The sequence below is a fragment of the Thamnophis sirtalis genome, unplaced genomic scaffold (genome assembly GCF_051295495.1).
Source record: "Thamnophis sirtalis isolate CommonGarterSnake01/CBP01778 unplaced genomic scaffold, rThaSir2_p1.2 scaffold_15, whole genome shotgun sequence".
NCBI lineage: Eukaryota > Metazoa > Chordata > Lepidosauria > Squamata > Natricidae > Thamnophis > Thamnophis sirtalis.
This window is the reverse complement of record NW_028261395.1, coordinates 46,111,234-46,126,509: the sequence shown is the minus strand read 5'-3', so window position 1 is coordinate 46,126,509 and position 15,276 is coordinate 46,111,234. Positions and strand designations below refer to the sequence as shown.

At 51.5% G+C, this 15,276-nt stretch overlaps 1 protein-coding gene across 1 annotated transcript; it reads left to right on the top strand.

Moving 5' to 3' along the window:
• The first annotated feature begins 2,698 nt into the window (after positions 1 to 2,698).
• Positions 2,699 to 15,027, top strand: DHRS3 (dehydrogenase/reductase 3). Its single transcript, XM_087701823.1, is given in 8 exon segments — positions 2,699 to 2,933; positions 8,042 to 8,185; positions 9,278 to 9,397; positions 10,088 to 10,094; positions 10,097 to 10,185; positions 10,187 to 10,329; positions 11,189 to 11,314; positions 14,209 to 15,027. Coding segments are annotated over 8 exon segments (912 nt in total). The 5' UTR covers positions 2,699 to 2,735; the 3' UTR covers positions 14,294 to 15,027.
• The last annotated feature ends 249 nt before the right edge of the window (positions 15,028 to 15,276 follow it).

Sequence of the window (15,276 nt, the reverse complement as noted above, 5' to 3'; positions counted from 1 at the left end):
CCGCAACGGTCGTAAAGTGTGAAAAACGGTTGTAAATCCCTTTTTTTCTGTGTCAGTCAGTCACTAAATGAACTTCCGTAAATCCAGAACTACCCGTATCACCCTTAATATATAAAAAAAGCATTTTAAAAACCAATATAATTAATAGATTTAAATAAATTACAATGGTTTCTTTTTTATCATATTAGATACTGAAGGTTTTGGAAATTAAGCTGAGATTAAATTATGAATAAGATTGTATTTTTTAATGTTGGCACAAAATATTCGTACCCAAACGGCACACTGGGGAAATGGAAGATGTATTGTTTGTAGCAAAATAAAATAAAAGATTCCGAATTCGATCCGCGTTTTTAACGTCTCGCAATCTCGTTAATAGAATTATTCCGGTTCGAGAAACGATTCAATCACCAGATATTCCATCAGATATTTTTCTCTCCTATTTGGGGTATTTTTAAGCACAACTTGGTGGGATGAAACGGCTGATAATGGTTATATATATATATTTTTCTCGGGGAGGATATCTATCTATCTATCTATCTATCTATCTATCTATCTATCTATCTATCTATCTATCTATCTATCTATCATCTATCTATCTATCATCTATCTATCTATCATCTATCTATCATCTATCTATCTATCTATCTATCTATCTATCTATCTATCTATCTATCTACGTATCTATCATCTATCTATCATCTATCTATCTATCTATCTATCTATCTATCTATCTATCTATCTATCATCTATCTATCTATCTATCTATCTATCTATCTATCTATCTATCTATCTATCTACGTATCTATCTATCTACGTATCTATCTACGTATCTATCTATCTATCTATCTATCTATCTATCATCTATCTATCATCTATCTATCTATCTATCTATCTATCTATCTATCTATCTATCTATCTATCTATCTACGTATCTATCTATCTACGTATTTATCTATCTATCTATCTATCTATCTATCTATCTATCTATCGTCTATCTATCTATCATCTATCTATCATCTATCTATCTATCATCTATCATCTCTCTCTCTCTCTCTCTCTCTCTCTCTCTCTATCTATCTATCTATCTATCTATCTATCTATCTATCTATCTATCTATCTATCTATCTATCTATCTATCTATATATATATATATATATATATAATCTCTATCTCTATCTCTCTGTATGTATGTACATATGTATGTATGTATGTATACACACACACACACACACACACACACACCGCACACAACAGGGAGAATAATAATAAAAAATGTTTGCAGGAAAATCTGGTTGGAAAGATTAGGTTTGAAAGGGGTTTAAAAGAAGGGGGAGGAGGAAAAACTGCCCGAAAACACTCCGCAAACAGAGATAAGACTAAGTTACAACATCCCCCCCTGCCTCCAGAGATAACAAACAGAGATAAGACTAAGTTACAACATTGCTCCCTGCCTCCAGAGATAAGGGAAGGATTGCAAAAGGCTTCTATTGTGCATTTCCTGCTGAACACAAGGCGGTTTGAAGGAAATTCAGAATATGGGAGTGTTTAAATGGGATCCTTGGGGGTGGGGGGGGGAAGGCTCCAAGTGACAGGCTTTACCTGGATCATGGCTTAATCAGCCCTCAACTCGGCTTGTTTGAACTGCACAGCAGGCCTTTGAAACCTAGGGCGTTTTGACAGAAGGGGCCTTGGAGGTCTTCTAGTCCAACCCCCTGCTCAAGCAGGAGACCCTAGGCCACTTCAATCAATCAATCAGAACAGAGCTGGAAGGGGCCTTGGAAGTCTTCTAGTCCAACCCCCCCCCCTGCTCAAGCAGACTGTCAGGTCAAGGGGAGGATCCCAGGGAACCCAGAGACACGGGTTCAAATCCTCCCTCCGGCTTGCATAACCTCTCGAGCCTCACAGAACTAGTTTTCTCAACTTTGGCAAAGTTTAAGAGCCTTCAATATTTTCCCCGGCTGGGACATTTTGGGAAGTTAAAAAGTTGGGGAGTGGGAGGGGGGCGATACTGCTGTAAAGCACCTGAGCCCCCTCCCCCCAAAAATAAATCCCCCGCCCCTCCCCGCCCCATCGAAAAGAGCTTCAGAACCACAAGCCCCTCCGCTCCGAGTCCTCTCTAGCGGGACGTCTGACCCACCCAGCCGGGGGGGATCTGGGACTAGAGACCCCTCCCCAGCGGGAGGAGAGCGAGAGGGGAGACCTGGCAGGACCTGCGGCGGGCGCGAGAGGCGGGGAGATCTGGGTGGGGGGGAGAGGGGGAGGAGGAGGAGGAGGAGGGCGAGCCCCCCCCAAGCCAGTCCAGGCAGGGAGGGAGGGGCCTGCAGGCAAGCGGGCGGGGCTTCCCCTCCCCTCCCCTCCCCTCCGCTGTCACTCCGCGCTGCTTTATAAAAACCTGCTCCGCCAGGGAGCTCAATCCGGAGTCAAGCCCGATCTGCAGCGGCCGAGCCTTGCGACGCCCCCTCCCCACCCCGCTTGCTTCCTCCAGGGAGGGGCGGGATTCCTCCTGCTTTGGGGGACAGAGGGGGGGGCTCCAGAAAAGACCCCCGTCTGGGCTTAAAGACCCTGCGAAGCTCCTAATTGCGAAGCCCCCCGCCCGTCTTGGAGACCCCAACTGCGAAGCCCACCCGGGCGCCACTTCGGGGGTCTCCCCGGCTTTGGGAAGGTGGGGCGGGGGCTTGGCCAAGGCTTGGGGGGGTTGTTGGGGGGTCTCCGCCCAGCGGGGCTCTCCTCCCAGGATGGGTTGGGGTCGCCTGGGGGCGTCGCTGCTGCTCCTGGCCGCCCAGATGGTGCTCCAGACGGCCAGGGCGCTGCTGAGTCGCCTCTGGCCGGCCAGACCCCGCGACCTGGGCGCCGACTGCGTGCTGATCACGGGCGGAGGACGAGGCATTGGGCGCGCCTTGGCTCGGGAGTTCGCCCGGCGCGGAGCCCGCAAGGTGAGCCGGGCTAAGGCAGGGGAGGGGAGGGCTCTGCGGGACCCCCTACTCTTCCCCCCGCCAAGAGACCCCCAACCTCTTTTTGTGGGGAGTCCGCAACACACACACACACACACACACACACACACACACTCTCTCCCGGGCTAAAGCTTGTTGGCTTGAAGTTGCTTGGAAGTGGGGCCCCGGTTCGAATGCTGCGGCTTGCAAAGGCGCCTCCCTCGAACTTTCCCCTAACCGGGGAGAAGAATGAAGCGGGGGAACGGCTCGCCACTGGAAGAAAGGGTGATGGTGGTGCGGGGGGGGGAGGGGGTTCGCTTGAGCAGGGGGTTGGACTAGAAGACCTCCAAGGCGCCTTCCAGCTCTGTTCTGATTGATTGAAGTGGTCTAGGGTCTCCTGCTTGAGCAGCGGGTTGGACTAGAAGACCTCCAAGGTCCCTTCCAGCTCTATTCTGATGGATTGATATGGTCTGGGGGGGGGTGTCTCCTGCTTGAGGTGGTGGGGTTGGACTAGAAGACCTCGGAGGTCCCTTTCAGCTCTCTGCTGGATTGATTGATGTGATCTAGGACCTCCTGTTTGAGAAGGGGGTTGGACTAGAAGACCTTCAAGGCCCCTCCCATCTTTTATTCTGTATTTCCTTCCTTCCTTCCTTCTCCTCCATCAGAGGGTTAGTCTAGAAGACCTCCAAGGCCCCTTGCAGCTCCTTTATTCTATATTTCCTTCCTTCCTTCCTTCCTTCCTTCCTTCCTTCCTTCCTTCCTTCCTTCCTTCCTTCCTTCCTCCTCCTTCATCAGAGGGTTAGGCTAGAAGACCTCCAGGTCTTTCGTTCCGCAATTCTAACCCCAAACCAGTGGAACAACTTGCCACCAGAAGTTGTGGCTGCTCCTTCGCTGGAGGCTTTTAAAGAAGGCACCGGTAGAGCCATCTGTCTGAAATGCTCTGGGGTCTCCTGCTCGAGCAGGGGGTTGGACTAGATGACCTCCCAAGGTCCCCCGGGGATCTCATTTCTTGGAGAACGAGAGGCCTTCAGTCAATCAGATTGATTGACGGTCTCTCGTTCTCCAAGAAATGGTTTACCTTGGCAGGGGTCATCTCCCTTGCACCCAAAATAACACTCAGCAAATGGGATTTTTGGGGGGTGGGGTGGGGGCTTTATTAAACTGCCTTGGACAGTTTGTGGGGCACAGTCCGGTCGCATCGGCCCACCCGCCGTGCAAACCCAGCCTCGACTCCCCGGCGAAGTCGCAGAGGAAGGGCACTCATGTCTGCACTTGAGCGAGCGAAAGCATTTATTTGTGGGTGTGTAAGTGTGCGTTGCGTGCCTGGGGAGGGAGGGGGCTGCGAGTCTCATGCCTTTTTTACACATCAGAGAGATATGCCTTAGGCGCCGATTCTTGTTTCGGCTTGCATACGGGGAAAGCGTGTGTCGTCTTGTTGTGTGTGTGTGTTTTTTTGCCTGTCGAAAATAACTTTACGCTTGGAACTTGTGTGAAGTTTTTTATCGCCTAGAGCAGGATTCGAACCCCCCCCCTCTTGCTCAAGTCTGGGGAGTCCTCGACTTACGGCCACAATGCAGCTGAAACTTTTCCCGAGGCGGTGGCCAAGGCAGGGTTGCCCTCATTTCGTGGCCTCTCCCGACGCCGTCGCTAAGCAAATCCCAGCCGCTGTTCTGCGAGTCGCACGGTTTGTCGAGCAAACTCGATTTCCCCCCCGCAAAGGTCGCAAAAGGGGGGGGGTGTCGCGTGGCATTGCGACCGTCGTACATACAAGTCGGTGGCCAGGCGTCTTGAATTTTGAGCAGGGGGATGCGGCAACGGTCGTAAGTGTGGGAAACGGTCCAAAGTCCCTTTTTTTCCCAAACAGTCGTTAAATGAACTGTTGCAGTGAATGGTGTGGGTGGCCTTAAGAGCCAGAGCTGTCGCCTCACAATCAAAGTCACAATGTGAGTTCGATCCTAGGGAAGAGACAGATATTTCTCTCTCTGGGCACAATGAGAATATATATATCTGCTGAATAAAAAAAACTCCGCTCTGGTGACAGGAAGGGCATCGGGCCACTAAACACTCCGTTCCGTTCAGTTGCCCATAATTCCACACCGCAAGGGATTCTGGGGTTGTTAAGACGATAATAATGATGACTCTTGCAAGTCAAGGATTAGCTGTGTTCTGTTGCTTGAAGGGTTTTAACATTTCGGTATTGTTAAATTTGATGTTTATATATTGTTCTTTCTTTCAAACGGCACAACGCAATCCTGGATACCGAATACCCCAAGTTGTTTTTTTTTGGGGGGTGGTGGTGGTGATTTTTCTTTTTTAAAAAAATTAAAAACCATATGTTACAGGTAAATGCTGCATTGATGACCATAACGGACCCCGTTTGTCGTGGCATTGATTTTAGGATGTTTTTTTTGCGACGGTCGTTAAATGAATAACATAAACCTCGTGGCCATTAGCAAACCGCTATGAGTTTGCAGTAGCCCTTTGCATTGGGAATTTGAATGGTTGCTAAGTGACAGGACATAAATCAAGAATTTCAGATCTAGATTTTAAAAAAAGAAAGAAATAGAAATGGAGGGCGATTTGCATATATATTTAAAAAGCTCCCTTCCAGGAATGCATAATTGGGTTTATTTTAAAACCTAAAACCCCACTTAAAATGTACCAAGAGTTGGAAGGTAGATTCTATCTAAATGCATTTTAGATTTAAAGACGATTTAGCGTGATTCAGGCCTGCCTAACCTCAAACCAGAAAAATTTATATATGTTGGTTGGTTCTCTTAATAAAATAATAATCCATTTTTTTTAGCAGTTACTGGTTGCTATATCCGATTTAATTGAGGGGGGGGGGAAATAAAAGTCCCAGAGTTGATTTAATCTGCTTTAAATGCTTCACATTCTTTGTGATCTAGCTCCAAAGTCTTAGCGAAGGATTATAAATTTAAGTTTTTGTCCAAGGGAAACATAATTGTCCCGACTCTGGTTTGATAATTCTTGCAAGCTGCTTTTTGAAAAATGAGATTTTTTTTCCTGCCTCCCCCCCAAAAAAGTTCTATGTCCTTCTTTCCTCATTCCCATCTCCTTCCTTCCTTTCCCCCCTCCCTCCCTTTCATTTCCCATTCCTTCCTTCCTTCCTCTCCCTTCCTTTCCACCCTCCCTCCCATCCTCTCCCTTCCTTTCCTCCCTCCCTCCCATTTCCCTTTCTTTCCTTCCTTCTTTCCTTCCTTCCTTCCATCCTCTCCCTTCTGTTCCACCCTCCCTCCCATCCTTTATTTTCCCTTTCCTTCTTCCCTCCCTCCCATCCTCTCCCTCCCACCATCTCATCATTTCCTTCCTCACTCCCTCCCTCTCCCTCTCCTTCCCATCCTCTCCCTTTCTTTCCTCCCTCCCATCCTTTCATTTTCCTTTCCTTCTTCCCTCCCTCCCATCCTCTCCCTTCCTTTCCTCCTTCCTTTCCTCCCTCCCTCCCATTTCCCTTTCCTTCCTTCTTTCCTTCCTTCCTTCCATCCTCTCCCTTCCGTTCCACCCTCCCTCCCATCCTTTATTTTCCCTTTCCTTCTTCCCTCCCTCCCATCCTCTCCCTTCCTTTCCTCCTTCCTTTTCACCCTCCCTCCCATCCTCTCCCTCCCACCCTCTCATCATTTCCTTCCTCACTCCCTCCTTCCCTTCCTTTTCACCCTTAAAAAAAGGCTCCTGGCCCAGAGACGCCCCAGGGGGTTGAATTGACCAAATTGGAGTCAATGGGCTGTTCGTGAATGGCCTTGGCTGCTACTTCAGGGCCTGGCCATCCATTCGGTCTAATTAAGGGGAAGGCCTTGTGGCGGCTGCCTGCTTAATTGTATTGGGAGGCCTTCCAGGCAGTTGGCTGCCCAGCTTCCCCCTGAAGACCTCCGGAGATGGAGCCCCCGGGACTCCTGGGAGGCAAGCTCTTCCGTCTGCCCGTCCATCCATCCATCCATCCATCCTCCCTTCCTTCATCCATCCATCCATCCATCCATCCATCCATCCATCCATCCATCCATCCATCCATCCATCCTTTCTTCTTTCCATTTATCCTTCTTTCCTTCCATCCTCTCTTCCCTTCCATCCATCTTCCTTTCCCTTCCTTCTTCCCCTCCCCTCCTTCCATCCATCCTCCCTTCCCTTCCTTCCTTCCATCCATCCTCCCTTCCCTTCCTTCCATCCTTCTTTCCATCCATCTTCCCTTCTTCCTTCCATCATCCATCTTCCTTTCCCTCCCTCCATCCCCTTCCTTCCATCCATCCTTCCTTTCCTTCTATCCATCCTCCCTTCCCTCCTTCCTTCCATCCATCATCCATCTTCCCTCCCCTCCCTCCCTCCCCTTCCTTCCATCCATCCATCTTCCTTTCCCTTCCTTCCTCCCCTCCTTCCATCCATCCTCCCTTCCCTTCCTTCCTTTCATCCATCCTCCCTTCCCTTCCTTCCATCCTTCTTTCCATCCATCTTCCCTTCCCTCCCTCCCTCCCCTTCCTTCCATCCATCCTTCCTTTCCTTCTATCCATCCTCCCTTCCCTTCCTTCCATTCATTCTTCCTTTCCTCTCTTCCATCCATCCATTCTCCCTCCCTCCCTTCCCCTCCTTCCTTCCATCCATCCATCCATTAAGAGCCGTGGTGGTGCAGTGGTTAGAGTGCAGTCCTGTAAGCTACTTCTGCTAACTGCCAGCTACCTGCAATTTGGCAGTTCGAATCCCACTAGGCTCAAGGTGGACTCAGCCTTCCGTCCTTCCGAGGTGGGTCAAATGAGGACCCGGATTGTTGGGGGACAAGGACTCTGTAAACTGCTAAGCACCGTGAAGTGGTATATAAGTCTTAAGTGCTATTCCTTCCTTCCTTCCTTCCCCCCCTCACTCCCTCTTTCTATTCCTTCCTTTCTTCCCTACTTCCTTCCTCCCTTCCTTCTCTCTTTGCTTCCTTGCTTCCTTGGTGTTACAGTGGTTAGAATGCGGTATTGTATCTCAACCACCACACGGTTTCTGGAGGTGGCCACGGTCGGACTCTACGATGGTTGACGGCATCACTGCATTGGGAAGGTCGTGGGGGACCTGATCCTGTGTCCCTAAAATATGGGGTGGGGGGGCTCCTCTTCTTGCAGATTGTCCTGTGGGGGCGGACGGAGAAGTGCTTGAGGGAAACCGCGCAGGAGCTCCAAGCGATGGGCACCGAGGGCCACTATTTCGTCTGCGACGTGGCCAACCGGGAAGAGGTTTACCGGCAGGCCAAGGCCGTCCGGGAAAAGGTGAGTTGGGTCAGGTGGTCTGCGGCCTGGACCCCCAAAGAACGAGAGGCCCCAGGTGGCTCTTGGGACCCCCTAAATGAGCCCCTGTAATTCAGGTCCTGCTGGCAGAGGAATTAGGATAGGTAGCAACCCTCGAGTTCCAGCAGAACAACAGGGGGCGGGAGGTTCGTTGTTAAGTGGTGTGGTCATTAAGGGAAGCATTTATATGACTGCATCTGATTGCATCTTCCTTCCTTCTCCCTTCTTTTTTCCTTCCTTTCTTCCTCACCTTACTTCCCATCCATCCCTTCCTTTTTTCCTTCATCTTTCTCGTCCCTTCCTTTCCTTTCTTCCTCACCGCACTTCCCATCCATCCCTTCCTTTTTTCCTTCATCTTTCTCGTCCCTTCCTTTCCTTTCTTCCTCACCGCACTTCCCATCCATCCCTTCCTTCCTTTCTCATCCATCACTTCCTTCCTTTCTCATCCATTGCTTCCTTCCTTCCTCATCCATCCCTTCCTTCCTTCCTCATCCATTCATTCCTTCCTTCCTTCCTTCCTCATCCATTGCTTCCTTCTTCCTTTCTCATCTATCACTTACTTCCTTTCTCATCCATTGCTTCCTTTCTTCCTTCATCCATTCCTTCCTTCCTCATCCATTGCTTCCTTTCTTTCTTCCTTTCTCATCCATCACTTCCTTCCTTTCTCATCCATTGCTTCCTTCCTTCCTTCATCCATTCCTTCCTTCATTCCTCATCCATTGCTTCCTTTCTTCCTTTCTCATCTATCACTTACTTCCTTTCTCATCCATTGCTTCCTTTCTTCCTTCATCCATTCCTTCCTTCCTTTCTCATCCATTGCTTCCTTCCTTCCTTTCTCATCCATCCCTTCCTTCCTCATCCATTGCTTCCTTTCTTTCTTCCTTTCCCCATCCATCCATCCATCCATCCATCCATCCTTCCTTTTCTCATCCATTTCTTCCCTTCCTTTCCACCCATCCCTTCCTTTTCCATCCATCACATCTTTCTTTCCTTCGTCTTTCCCTCCCCTCCCCTCCTCCCCTATATCACGTGACCCCCCCTCCCCCTTCGCGACCTCTTCCTCACACTTCCCAGGTGGGGGATGTCACTATCCTGGTGAACAACGCAGCTGTGGTTCATGGCAAGACCCTCCTGGACAGCGATGACCACGCCTTGCTCAAATCCCAACACATCAATACCCTGGGCCAGTTCTGGGTATGAACCCCAATTTTCCCTTCCGGGGGAGGGGGGGGATGAGCGGGCAGGATGGGTCCCTTCCAGCTCTATTCTGATTGATCAATTGAAATGGCCTAGGGCCTCCTGCTTGAGCAGGGGTTGGACTAGAAGACCTCCAAGGTCCCTTCCAGCTCTATTCTGATTGTGATTGAAATGGTCCTAGACTCAGTGTCCTACTGAGCAGGGGGTTGGACTAGAAGACCTCCAAGGTCCCTTCCAGCTCTATTCTGATTTGATTGAAATGGTCCAGGGTCTCCTGCCTGAGCAGGGGGTCAGACTAGAAGACCTCTGTGGTCCCTCCCAAGCCTATGATTCTATGTTCTACTGCAGGGGTCCAGATCTGGCCACTTATGCACTTCAATTCCAGAGTTCCTCAGCTATCTGTCTGAATGGTCTAGGGTCTCCTGCTTGAGCAGGGGGCTGGACTAGAAGACCTCCAAGGTCTCCTCCACCTCTATTCTGATTGATGGATTGATTGATGGATTGAATGGCCTAGGGTCTCCTGCTTGAGCAGGGGGTTGGACTAGAAGACCTCCAAGGTCCCTTCCAACTCTATTCTGATTGATTGATTGAAATGGTTCTAGGGTCTCCTGCTTGAGCAGGGGGTTGGACTAGAAGACCTCCAGGGTCCCTCCCAGCTAAGTTCTGATCCTGATCCTGATCCCTCAGACCACCAAGGCTTCCTTCCGCGGATGCTGGAACTCCAGAGAGGACACATTGTCTGTCTCAACTCCGTCCTGGCCTTGTCGGCCATTCCTGGCGCCGTGCGTGGACTACTGTACGTCCAAAGCCGCTTCCTTCGCCTTCATGGAGAGCTTGACCCTGGGCCTGCTGGACTGTCCGGGGGTCAACGCCACCACCGTCCTGCCCTTCCACACCAACACGGAGATGTTCCAAGGAATACGCATCAGGTGGGGACTGGCTGAGTTTGGCCCATCGCGGTAAATACAACAACATGCCCCCCCCCCAATTCTTGGTTCAATGACGGTCTCTGGACTACAGTTCCCAGAATTCCTCATCCGGCTTTGCTTTACCAACTGGGGAATTCTGGGAGTCGAAGTCCCAGCGCCTTCTCTTCCTCCCTCTGCGCAATTGGGGGAGAGGGGGGGAATGTCAGAACTCGAAGGGTTATTCGGGCACCGGAATGGGGGTCTTGTTGGGACGGAAGCTTCAGCCAAGAGGCTGCCTGGCATTTCCTGTCGTCGCCCGCCCCCCTTGGGGATGGCGTTGGCACCCCCAAAACGGCTGGTAGCGGCAGCTCGGGAAAGGATTTGCCGTTTTTGTCCCGTTTTACGACGCTTCCCACGGACTTGGCCCAGCTTCCGAAAACGGGCTTAGCATGTCGTGTGAAGGCAAATCGACATCCAGGCAGTCCTCACGACCACAACGGGACCCCAAAATGTAGGTCGCTAAGCGAGAAGCCTGTGCGTTTTGCCTCGCGAAGTGAACCCCCTGCAGCGGTTCAACGAGTCAGATGGTCGTTAAGTGAATCCGGCTTTCCCCCCCTTGACTTTGCCGGTCAGAAGGTCACCAGAGGGAGGGGGGGATTGTGCGACCATGGCCTTAAATGTGAGTCGGCGGTCAAACCCCCCGAATGGAAATCCAGCTGAATGATGGGGAGCGCTACAATGGCCGCCCGTGTAACCTCGGCGCCGCCGTAACTTTGAGTGAACCGTTGTGGAGTTGAGGACTACCTGTAGCAAGGTGCTTGATGTCAGGCACAGGAGGGGGGGTGCTCTTTTTTTGAGGTGTCTTTGGTTTCTCCTCCAGGTTTCCCAATCTTTTTCCTCCCCTCAAGCCGGAGACGGTGGCCCGACGGACGGTAGAAGCCGTTCAGCAGAACCAAGCCTTCCTCCTGCTCCCGTGGACTATGCACATCCTCATTTTCTTAAAAAGGTATTTGAGCGGTAAAACACTCCTGAGAAGTGGAACCCGGAAGTCACCACGGCCAACAACAACCAACTGGGGAGGAGGATGGGGGGGATAAACCCACCGGTGTTGCAGACCCTTGGAAGGAAGCTTCCCATGCCGGAGGTAGGGCCTGAAGGTCAAGGTCTCCTCGGTCAGCGCAGGACCCGAACTGGATGGGAGCCCACGCAGGGATCAAGGGAGTTTTAGGGTGCAATGGTTTTTCCCCCTCTTTCTTCTTCCTCTCCACATTCCTCTGTCTTCCTGTCCTTCTTTTTTCCCTCTTCCTTTTCTTCCTTCCTGCTTTCTCCTTCCTTTCTCCCTTATTCTCTTTCCCCTTCCTTCCTTTTCCTTCCTTCTGCCTTCTTTCACATTCCCTCTTTCCTCTTCGACCTTTCCTTTCCTTCATGCTTTCTCCTTCCTTTTCCCTTCTTTCCTTCTTCTCTTTTCCCTTCCTTTGTTTCTTCCTTTTCCTTCCTTCTGCCTTCTTTCACCTTCCTTCTTTCCTCTTTGACCTTTCCTTTCCTTCCTGCTTCCTCCTTCCTTTCACCGTCTCTCCTCCTCTTTCCCCTTCCTTCCTTCCTTTTCCTTCCTTCTGCCTTTGTTCACCTTCCTTCTTTCCTCTTTGACTTTTCCTTTCCTTCATGCTTTCTTCTTCCTTTCTCCCTTTTTCCTTCCTTCCTGCTTTCTCCTTCCTTTCCCCTTCTTTCCTCCTTCTCTTTCCCCTTCCTTCCTTCCTTTTCCTTCCTTCTGCCTTCTTTCCTCCTTGAACTTTCCTTCCTGCTTTCTCCTTCCTTTCTCCCTTTTTTCCCTTCCCTCTTTCCCCTTCTTTTTCCTTCCTTCTGCCTTCTTTCCCTTTCCCTTCTTCCTCTTCGACCTTCTTTCCCTTTCCTTCCTTCCTGCTTTCTCCTTCCTTTCTCCCTATTTCCTTCTTTCATTCTTTCCCCTTCATTCCTTCCCTCTTTTTCCTTCCACCTTCTTCCACCTTCCTTCCTTTCCCCTTCTTCCCTCCCTCTTCTCTCTCTCTTCCTTCCTTCTCTCTCCCTCCTTCCTTCTTTTCTCCTTCCTTCCTTCCCCCCCCAACCCCAACCTACCCTACATCAGTAAGACCCTACCAGGCATTGCGGCTCTCAAAGAACCCAAGACAATAGTTACAACCTTGAGTTTCAGGGTGAAAAGAAGAGTTGAGGCTTCCACCCTGGGCTGGGGGGGGGGGCAACTTCGACCATTTTTGCACCCCCCTCCCTCCCAGACCTCCTTCATTTTGAAGGAGGTGGGGGCTTCTGCCCTCCCCTCGCAGCCCTAACAGGCTTGCCTTTCTGGGTGGGGCTCCCTTCCGTCCATCTGCCTCCTGGCTCTTCCAGGAAAAAGGGTGGGTGGGCCGAGAAGCCCACTCCCCTTGCTACCGAAAGAGGGAAGGCAGCCAAGTCTCCCGAAAAGCCGCTGGCCGCCTGCCATGCAAGGCCTACCAACCCCCACCCCATTCCTTGCCGCTTCTTAACTCCACCTCCGGAGTGGGCCGGAACTGAAGCCCCTCCCTAACTTTACCCAACCCATTGCTGCTTCTGGAGAACATTTTGTAGGCCAAACAGGGGTGTGCGTGTGGGACCTTCAGAGCTCATCCAGCCCTTCCCAAGACTCTGGAATGTTCCACGTGGTTGTCCTATGGCCGTGTTGGCAAACCGGGAGTCCCAAAGGGGCTTTGTTTTCTCCCCCTGCTAAAAGGCCTTTCTCCCCCCCCCAAAAAAACATTTCACTTCTCCTCCAAGAAGGAGGAGAAACGCCCGAGAACCTCCAGCCCCCTTTTGGAAAACCATTCGAGGTTCCATCGCTACCCATCGTAAGAAGCCTCCAGTTATTACGTCCTTCTAAGACAGCGGTCGCCAACTGGGGGGGGGGGTCCGTGAGAAAATTTGGGTGGTCTGCAGAAAAACTATTTGCATTTTTTTATATTGAACTCAATCCGAGTCCTCAAATTACGGCCCCTGGGACGGATACGTGCAATGAAGGCTTGTGTTGCTACAGGGAGTCTCCCCCTTCGGGGTCTTTTTGTGGGGGGCAGAGGGGGGCAGAAATTCTGACTTGGGGTCTCCTGGTGGGGGGCTTTGGGCGAAGGCTGGAGGGAAGAGCCGCTGGTGGCGAAGAGCCGGAGGGCCTCGTTCGAATGGGACGGCATCACGGCCTGGAACTGGCTGACCATCTTAGCCCGCTGAGCTTCCAGGCGCCGGCACCTGGCCTTCCACTCCCGCAGCTCTTCCCTCTACTTTGAAAGCCCATGCTCCTAGTCCTCAGTGAGGTGCTTCTGCTGAGCCTCCTTCTCGGCCAGATCCAATTTGAGTTGAGCTGTTTTATGGCAATAGCAGTTAGACTTATATGCCGCTTCATAGGGCTTTCAGCCCTCTCTAAGCGGTTTACAGAGTCAACATATCGCCCCCAACAACAATCCGGGTCCTCATTTTACCCACCTCAGGAAGGATGGAAGGCTGAGTCAACCCTGAGCCGGTGAGATTTGAACAGCCGAACTGCCAGAACTGCAGTCAGCTGAAGTAGCCTGCATTTAACCAATGCGCCACCTTGGCTCTTGCCAACTCTTTCTCCTGGGGGGCTGCTTCGCTCCAGCAACTCCTTCCCGTTGGGGCCCTAAGGAGCGCGGGCGGGCAGGCGAGGAGCGGCTGGGAGAGGGGAGGGGCGAATAGAGGCCGCCGAGGCGCCCCTCGACGCGAGTGACATCGAGTTGGCCACGCCCACCCATCCACATGACCACCTGGCCACCCAGCCTGTCACGTTAGTGGTCCGCGGGATTTAAAACGACGAATTTAGCGGTCGCCGAGATCCGAAAGCTTTCTAAGATGTAAACCCTTCTCTTCTTCCTTTCTCTGCAGCATCTTCCCGCAAACGGCGCTGGACGAAATCCACCGATTCGCCGGGAGCTACCAGTGTATGAATACTTTCAAAGGACGGACTTAAAACACTGCCAAAACTTTGGTTCTCCTTCCAGGGCTGGGCTATCTCTTCTCCCCGGGGGTTTGCGGTGAGGCCTCCAAAGGATGGGCCAGCCCATCGACCACGAAAGGCCCGACCCGATGGCACCGGGGCGAGGTTTTTAGGGTCTCCGAAGCTCCGTTATTTTAGCTTCGAGATGTTCCGAAAGCTGGAGGCATCTCGGAGGGGTTCCATCCCCTCCTTTCTGGAGTCTCCTGGATGGCCGAGGAGGTTTGTTTGGACTTCTACACACACCACGCTTCCAGGCAGAAGATGGCTTTTGAGGTCCTCAAGGAGAAGGGAGCTGGTCCATCTTCGCAAGGAGGCCTTCGGCTTGGTTTCAACCGAGAGGACCATCAAGGAGTTTCCATTCATGGGGGGGTCTTCCAGCCAAGCTGCTTCCAACCCACCGTGGTTCTCATTGAAGAACGTCCCATGAACGTGGATGGAACCACGCTTCAGATGGTCTCTGGTTGACTTCTCGTCAAGTGCAATGGTCAAGACAGACGCTCAATGGGGACCTCCTCAGCTACCGAGTGGAGCAGCTGGTGGGAGCCAACCCCCCCCCCCCCAGGAGGAGAACCAGCCTGCCTCCTGCCTTGGACAAGGGGGTGGGAGGGGGGGGTCAGACTAGAAGATCTCCAAGGGCCCTCCCAGCCCTAGGAGCCTGTAACTCTGCAGGGAATTATCCATAAATCCAGGAAACCTTTCTAAGAGCGTCTTGGTTTTTTTGGGGTGGGGGGGGGCCTGTGGTTCGTTGCGAAGAGCCAATCGGCATGGGGTCTACAAATGGCCCAAGTTACGTGCGTGTTTAGGACCCCCCAATGGAGCCCCAAATGGATGTTGCTGAGTGAGAAATCCATTAAGCGAGTTAATGGAATCGCACGCCATTCTGAGAGTAAGCCGTGGGGAAGCATATCTGAGGCCGTAACCCCTGGACTTATTGGGAGCTCGGCTTTCCCCTCCGG